An 8,612-nucleotide genomic window follows, 5' to 3' on the forward strand; every position below is an offset into this window, starting at 1 on the left:
TAGACCATTTTCATAAAAATACATGTTAGCTCTTATATATTCACAAACATGAAAAAGCATATTTGTCTGTTGAAGTTTACTTACAGATGCTATTTGCAGAGTCAGATCATTCTTCTCCTGCACAATGGAAACCATCTTCTCCTCCAGTTCCTTCTTCTTGGCCAGGGCAGCAGCCAGGTCAGTTTTCATTTTTTCATAGTTGTCCTTCATATTTGCCAGCTCCTTCTCAGTTTCAGCACTCTGCAGCAGAGGCTTAATCTTGTAGTAGACCTTCATCCATGGCCAGTGTTTGACATTCATGAAGGAGCGCACGTTGTACTGGATGGTGTATATGGCTTCCCTGCACAGAAAAATAGGTTTTAGACAATATATTTCTTTTTTTACACCATTGATCAGAATTAGCAGTTTTCAACGTGCCTCCTTTCTGTCATCTTCACAAACTCCTTTCTCATGACGTAACCACGGGCCAAAGCCTGAGTCATGGTGACCAGAGATGACAGTTTTTCGTCTCTCATCTCCTCAAGGGTACCCAGCAGGCCAGCCTTGAAGAACACCTGAACAAACAGAAACAAAAAATGTTTTCAGAATCAGAATACCTTTTTTCGAGGAGGGGAAATATAAATGTCTTTCAGCAAATAAATGATGAATTCAAGTAATGAACACTTGAAACACTGTATAACAAGCAAGCAAACAAACAAAATGAAATATGTGACTACTATTTACATGATGGTTTTTGGTCGGATGGAATGGTTTTAAGGCCAAGTCTTAATTACTTGTTTCATCATAATCAAGGAAGTATTGTTTTTTATTTTTTATTATTTATTATTTGCCGGGATGGAAAAAGAAAGGCTACCAGAGTTGACCTCCTGCGGTAGTTTCATTAATTACATGTATAATACATACTACAGGTACCGTAGTCACAGTAACATACAACAAATACACTGTACAGCGTCTTTGGTAAATATTCATTAGCTCAGTTATGAAGTAAATGTAAAGTACTTACCTTGGTGTGTCCAAATTTATATTCATCATGAGGAACATCAATTGACCCAAGCAGCTTCTCTGAAGCCTTCTTGTTGTCCATGAACTGACCGTCAGGGATGACAGAGGCATTCAGCACCTTGTATCTATATGAAAGAGTTTATTGTCAGGAGGAGCATTACATTGTAATAATGAGAGGTTAAAATTCTATGTATAAAAACATTATACCTCTGCTTGAAATCAGCATAGAGGATCCTGCTGGGGAAACCTTTTCTGCAGATTCTAATACCCTCCAGGACACCATTACACCTGAGCTGGTGGATAACCAGGAAGTTCTCCATAAGACCTGTACAAAAAAATATTATATATTTAGTTATTTGAATAAATAGTAGGTATTTTAGTTGATGCAGCACAGAATTAAAAACCAAACCAGTCATCAATACTGTTGTATATGTACCTGGAGTCTTTGACTCATTGGGAATCAGACAGCGCACAAAGTGAGGATGGGTGGCCCTCAAGTTAGTCATCAGCTTGCCCAAGTTCTCCTGTAATCCATAATGGTGTCTCATGTCATGAAATGCCACAATTGGGAGTTTTAGTTTAAACAGAGATCTATATGTTTGCTTTGAGAAAGCTTACCCTGAACTGCGAGGACACAGTCTGCATAGAACCACCCTTCTTCTTGCCTCCCTTCTTAGTAGCATCTGTTGATGTTTTGTTAGAATGTCACACAATTAGCACAAACAAGTAATAGTTGATGAGTTAAAATAGAATAATATTACAAATATACATTTGATTAGTAAAAAGTATATATTATCTCTGGTCTTAAATGTGTTTACTGTAGTTACTATCTTACCCTCAACTACTGGAGGATACAGCGAAACCAGCAGTTTCACTGAGGATTTCATGTACAGCTGAATGACAGAGTCGTTCAGGGGATCCTTGTTCTTGTCCAGCCAGCCAGTGATGTTGTAATCCACGGTACCAGCATAGTGCACCAGGGAGAAGTGGGCCTCAGCCTTGCCCTTTGCGGGCTTTGGCTTCTCAAATGCTTTGTTTTTGCCAAGATGCTGGTCATACAGCTTGTTCTTGAAGGATGTGTCTGAGGCCTTGGGGAACATGCACTCCTCTTCAAGGATGGAGAAGATGCCCATGGGCTTGAAAAGGTTGAAAGAGGTATATCATTTAGTGATACATTATAACAAATAAAAAAACAGTTACATATGATGTATGATATAATAAATGAAGTGGTTACCCTTTCAATCAGCTCAATGCAGGCAGCCAAGTCCATACCAAAGTCAATGAACTCCCAGATAATACCCTCCTTCTTGTACTCCTCTTGCTCCAGGACGAACATGGTGTGGTTGAAGAACTGTTGCAGTTTCTCATTTGTGAAGTTGATGCACAGCTGCTCCAATGTATTGAACTGCAAAAGGACATATCATCTTCATAATCTCTTACAAGGCAATAAGAACTATTATTTATTGAAAAGTATCAACTGCTAAATTGTTCAAACTCTGGCTTACATCAAAGATTTCAAAGCCAGCAATATCCAGCACACCAATGTAGTACTGTCTAGGTTGTTTGGTGTCCAACATGTTGTTGATACGGATGACCATCCACAAGAACATCCTCTCATAGATAGACTTGGCCAGGGCAGGCACTGAGTTCATGACCTTAAAGAAAAAAAGTGATATGATTTCATTTTTGACATATACAACTGGTATATTATATTATTTTCAAGATACATACATTTTTTGTTTATAAACAGTAGAATGTTAGATATTGATCATCATTGTTTACCTGAGGTACAGTCTGTCCCTTGGTGACATACTCATTTCCGACCTTCACTCTAGGATAGCACAGACCCTTCAGCATGTCAGCGGAGTTCAGACCCAGCAAATAAGCAACCTTGTCAGCATCTGAAAATAATTCAGAAATGTCCATCATAATTTGTGAAGAACACAATGTTATCAAGAAATGTATCAATGTTGTTGCCAAGCTCTAAGCTTTGAGCTAAGATTAAATACTCACCCTCTGTGCCATCATTCTCAGCCTGCTCCTCACGCTGCTTTTGCTTGAACTTCATGTTACCATGGTGAAGCACAGCACCGGTCATCTTGTAAATGCTCATCTTCTCTTCATTAGTGAAGCCCAGGATATCAATAGCATTCTGATGTCAAAAGACACAAAAAACATAATTGTTCAAGCAAAAGTTCTTAAAATAGTTGTAATGATGTTGCATTTGTTTCACAAAGTCTATTTAAATATGTTGAATTGAAAATTACTCACATCCGTGGCATCCAGCTCCACTTTGTCATCAATGCTGGCCACAACGATTTTACCCATGCTACACATGGGGAAGTCGTAGGGGTTGGTTGTGAGGAGTGCCAGTTCTAGAATCCAAAAAAAATAAACATGTCAGTAGATATTTTTTATAAATGTAAAACTCTAATAAGGTTGAAACAATTGCAATATCTAATTCTCCTTACCAAGGAGCTCTGGTTTGTGGCCGGTCATCATCTGGTAGAAGATATGGTAGCCTCTCTCTTGCTCAAGCTGGAATGTCACTCTAGACTTCTCCAGCAGATCTACAAGTTTTGATCATGTCAGTGCCAGGCTAAATCTTACTTACAGTAGTTTGTATACACTATAAGGATTGTTACTTACAAGTCTCAATATCAGCACTAGCCAGTTTGCCAGCTGTGTTGAAATGGATTCTGATGAATTTACCCTGTTTGGAATAACATAATCATTAATGTCCCTCCACATGTGCAATGTAACAATGCTTCTCTCGTGTGTAGAAACTGTTCCATACTTACAAAACGAGAAGAGTTGTCATTCCTCACAGTTTTGGCGTTACCATAAGACTCAAGCAATGGATTGGCTGCAATAATCTGATCCTCAAGTGACCCCTAAAATCAAGGTTAAGAATAGCTGTCAGGAAACGACTTCATTTGTTCATCCCTGAAAAAACTTCTAAAGATAAAGAATCCTGAATCGTCATCATCATAGAGTAACATACCTTTGATGCGTCTCTCTTGGGTCCAGAAACTGAGATTGTTGCAAAGTACTGGATGACACGCTTGGTGTTCACAGTCTTTCCAGCACCAGATTCTCCACTAGGTAGAGACAGAGATTATTAAGAACTTGACCAATATGTTTGATTAATCTTAATTACAAACTGTGAAGTCCACTGAGTCAAATGTAACATTTGTGATATTGGGCTATATAAATAAACATTGATTGATTGATTGATTGATAATTTAAAAAAAATTGGTACAATTGTAAATGTTACAAACTTACGTGATCAAGACAGACTGGTTTTCCCTATCTGTAAAAGTAAAAAAAACATAAACCAATCAAGTACATGTTAAAAACAGAAACCCTATACTGATGGTTTTTAAATGAGTGGTAATGACTTACCAGTAGCCATGAACTGATAAGCGTTGTCAGAGACAGAGAAGATGTGGGGTGGAGCCTCCATACGCTTCTTGCCTCTGTAGGCACTTACACATTCAGAATCGTATACTGGGAGCCACTTGTAGGGGTTCACAGTGGCACAGAACAACCCAGAGTAGGTCTAAAATATATCATAGAGAATTTAAATGTAACTTCATGTTTCCAGCAAACATTTTGCAGTCTCATTAGGCAATTAGTCTTACGTAGATCATCCATGCTGCATAACGCTCTTTGAGGTTATACAGCACAGAGGCTTCATTGAGATGGGTCATCATGGCCATGTCCTCAATCTTGTCATACTTGGGAGGGTTCAATGGGAAGACCTCCTCTTCTTTCACTACCCTCTCCTAGAACAGGAAATGTGTTACATGAGAAATGATCAAATTGAATTCCTTGTACACACTGATTTAATGATACGAACCTCCTCAGTTCCCAGGATTTTGACAGTGGCTTTGCCACCATCTTTCTTGATGAGTGTTGCCTTCAAGTACAGCTCCTTGACATCAGACACATAGCAAGCACTCTTGGCATCAAATGGTGCGCTTTGAGCCTCAATTCTTTCCCTCTCTGGCTTACGAAGGTAAATGGCAGCCTTGCCATACAAGGCCATCTCCGCGTCGGTACTCATGGTGGCAGTTTATTTCTGTGAAGTACACACAAGTAAGATACATCTTATTAATCTTACTTATTTGAATGTTTTCAATCAATTTGATTCAACAGCCCAGAATGTCTGTCATCAAAGAAAAATAAACATATCACCATTAAATAGAATTCTCCTTGAAATTGAAATGGAAGGATTTAAATCAAATTCTCGTTAAATCGTCACACAAATGTGCACAGCACCACACTCAGTGAAATGTAGTCTTTGAATTTAACCCATCCTAGTATTTGAAGCAGTGGGCAGCTACTATACAGGGCCCAGGAAGCAGTGTGGGGGTCAGCTGCTTTGCTCTCAGAGGTAGTAAGTCAACTGAAATGTGGATTGGTAACAATCCACACTTCAATTATTTTCCTGTGTACCACTACCAGAACACATTCCAGTATGGAGTTAAAAGTAATTAGCTCATTAAAACGTGTTTCTAACTTAGATTGACGGAATAAAATATATTTACAAATGTAATGTAGTTGAAATATGTTCATACCTGTTCCACTCTTATTGAAAAGTCAGAAATATTCCACAATCCTGTTGAGAAGATATCATATTGGTCTTAAATCAACAAAATTGTTCATGATATTTTTTACAATGAATTTATATTTTAGAAAATTGAGCAAATACAGAATGCATTGAAATGCTATACAGCAGAAGATAAGCCTACCACAAGCTGAAGTCTCCAAAGGTCTTCCACCACACCGTCCTCTGTCCTGTTGGGGCTCCCTTTATACGATATGGCTTGCTTACGCAGCAAGGTTAAATGAGGGCCGTTCCCGAATATGGTGTGGACAACAGGCATCAATTGGATGTGTTGCCAGTACTTCTTGTATTTTGGATTTCATCCAGTAGAGCTAGTAACTCAGTCTCTTAGGCCCGGTTCCAGAACAATATGATAACTTGGAGTGCATCTGATATTACAGGGGGTGCAGCAGTATTAGGCTTACAGTACGTGAGCAATAGTGGCCGGCAACAGCAATGAAAAATAGCATTGATGTTATGGTCCCCAATGAACAGATTATGGCATTTGTTATGTTTTGAAACCAAGCAAGTGAGAACATTTCAAGTGTGTTAAAAGTGCAATCCTGAAATATTTCATCCTGTCCAAAGTGGACTCTGGGAAAGAAAAGCACAAAAGCTTCAAAACTGTACTAAATGAGAACACATTGTCAATCAAGGCAAATAATATTTGAACCAGCTCATGGTTTGAAATGGCAAACGTATTATTAAAACCATGTACTACATCATCACCTTGGTCCCATCATATACTCTGGTAAGAGAAGTAGAAAGTGAAGTAAAGGATGGGGAAATACATGGAGGAAGGGTTATGAGGATAATAAAGGGTATAGCAAAAGAGAGGATGAGAAGTAAAAATAAAATTGGAATTAAGATTGAGCAAGTAAGGGTGAAAGGGGGATGATGGGAGGAAGGAAAGGAGAATAAAAAGAGAGAAAGGGCACAGGGGAAACTAGGGAATTGTAAGCACATAAGTATGTTGTTACCCACAGAATTGTAGAGAGGGGTGACCTGACCACCTGATGAGAGAATTGATGATGAAAACAAACAGAGGCAGGTCCCCAAAAAGATAAAGTGGGAAAGTGTGTGTCTGTGTCGTCTCAGTTGGCAGAGAAGATAACTAATGAGACATAAAGAAAGGAAAGGAGAAGGTGAAGACATGAGGAGAGGAATATGAAGAAGATTGAAGAAGATTCAACTTATGGTCATCACGTAGTACAGGTACTATGTAACGAAACGGTTTCTCTGCATTTGACCCATCCTAGTGTTAGGAGCAGTGGGCTGCCATTATGTACGGCGCCCGGGGAATATGGACACCTGCAGAGAGCAGAGGATGAGAGACATAAAGAGAATCTGTAAGTTAAAATAAAAATTAGATAAAAGCAGGAAAAGGGAAACTGTGGGTATAGAAACGAGGGATTACGTATGGTAACCCTTGTTATATAAGCACAGGCGGAGCCCTCTACTGGACTCTATGGGTACTAGCTTATCATGCAAGCATTCACCTGAGACTTCTATAGACGTAGCCGGCCCCGGGGCGGGCCTACCTGAATGCGCGCGCATCTCACCGTATAAAAGGAGGCCTCGCCTCCTGACTGTCATCCTACACCTCTCTTCAGCGAGCGGTATAGACAGACAGTGCCCCGAGTAGAGGGCTCCGCGTGTGCTTATATAACAAGGGTTACCATACGCAACCCCTCGTTATATCTCTCACAGAGCCCCGATGTATACACGCGCTGTCGTGTATACAACACCGTTCCACCCCACTGCCCCTGACCGGCTTTCTGGTTAGCAGTCGCTGCACCTCACCCTCCTCTACCTCGGTTGTAACCGTGGAGAAGTCTGGCCCGCGGCTGACAGAGCACACTCTGACTCGCTTACCTCGCAAAAAGTGTGCTCGGAAAACAGTGCTGAGTGCTCCCCCCCTCCGCCCATAGGCAGACGGAGAGAGCCCCCAGCCCTGTATGGGCTCACCGTGCACCACCTCTCTCGAGTCCCTAAGGAGCACGGGGGAGCGCAAGGGCCCCATGTCCCCCACACTCAGACACTGACCCCGTGCAGAGTGTGTGTGGACTATAGTGTGGAGGGCTCTCCCCTCCTGCCCCTAGGCTGGCGAGGAGAGCCCTCCAGCCCCGTAAGGGCCCAGTGCGCACCACGTCCCCCGGGACCCTCCAGGGGGCCCGGAAAAACGTAAGCGCATTACGCCCAGGGAGGGGGTCAGATGCCCACTGACCCACAGCCCCCCCCCCGCTCCTCACCAGTCCTGTGTTGCCCCAGCAAGCACAGAAGAGGAGAAAGAGCCAGACATGTCCAAGAGATAAAACTTTATGAAGGGGCCTGGTGTTGACCAAGACGCCGCCGTGCATATGTCCTCTACATTCACACCGTTGAATAAGGCTGTTGACACAGCCACAGCCCGTGTAGAGTGTGCACGGACCCCCGCGGGGGAGGCTCTCCCCGCCTGTCCTTAGGCATGTGCAATGCACTCGCAGAGCCAGCCTGCCAGGCGTTTCTTGGACAGAGCTTTCCCGGTCACCCCGCCGCCGAAGCACATAAACAGCTGTTCAGTGCGTCTCAGGGTAGCCGTGCGCTCCACATAACATGCTAGCGCACGCACCGGGCTGAGGAGGTGCAGTTTAGCTTACCTGGCCCCACTATGGGGTGGAAGACTAAAGCCCCCTAACTGAATAGCCCTTGACCTGAACGCACTCCTTAGGCTCTTGGGCACAAAGGAGGGGTTCGGCCTGAGTGTCGCCCCGCTCTGGTCACCCCGGATCAACAAGCAACTCGGGTGCACCAACAGAGCGGTTAACTCGGACACTCTCTTGGCTGACGTTAAGGCAAGTAGCAATGCTGTCTTCCACGACAGTGCTTTTAGGGAGGAGAGCTCCAGAGGCTCAAATGGTTCTGTGACCAAAGCCTCGAGCACCAACGGCAGGTCCCACTGTGGGGCGGAGGCGTGCAGCCTCCTGACCCCCTGTAAAAACCACGACATCAGTGGCTG

The 8,612-nt window shown here is 42.6% G+C and overlaps 1 protein-coding gene across 1 annotated transcript in view; it reads right to left on the minus strand.

Annotated features, from left to right (window-relative positions):
* The window catches only part of LOC117499745, a 29,642-nt gene extending 23,838 nt beyond the window's left edge, over positions 1–5,804 (minus strand). Inside the window, 22 exon segments of the mRNA XM_034152345.1 lie at positions 85–340; positions 418–554; positions 1,004–1,127; positions 1,210–1,327; positions 1,439–1,526; positions 1,621–1,685; positions 1,838–2,138; positions 2,237–2,407; positions 2,508–2,657; positions 2,785–2,903; positions 3,016–3,154; positions 3,274–3,377; positions 3,474–3,572; positions 3,652–3,715; positions 3,804–3,896; positions 4,007–4,103; positions 4,288–4,315; positions 4,408–4,564; positions 4,647–4,790; positions 4,865–5,086; positions 5,586–5,626; positions 5,760–5,804. Coding sequence (XP_034008236.1) covers positions 85–340; positions 418–554; positions 1,004–1,127; positions 1,210–1,327; positions 1,439–1,526; positions 1,621–1,685; positions 1,838–2,138; positions 2,237–2,407; positions 2,508–2,657; positions 2,785–2,903; positions 3,016–3,154; positions 3,274–3,377; positions 3,474–3,572; positions 3,652–3,715; positions 3,804–3,896; positions 4,007–4,103; positions 4,288–4,315; positions 4,408–4,564; positions 4,647–4,790; positions 4,865–5,071 — 2,661 coding nt within the window. The 5' untranslated portion in view covers positions 5,072–5,086; positions 5,586–5,626; positions 5,760–5,804.
* Between the last annotated feature and the right edge of the window lie 2,808 nt (positions 5,805–8,612).

The sequence above is a fragment of the Trematomus bernacchii genome, unplaced genomic scaffold (genome assembly GCF_902827165.1).
Source record: "Trematomus bernacchii unplaced genomic scaffold, fTreBer1.1, whole genome shotgun sequence".
Lineage (NCBI taxonomy): Eukaryota > Metazoa > Chordata > Actinopteri > Perciformes > Nototheniidae > Trematomus > Trematomus bernacchii.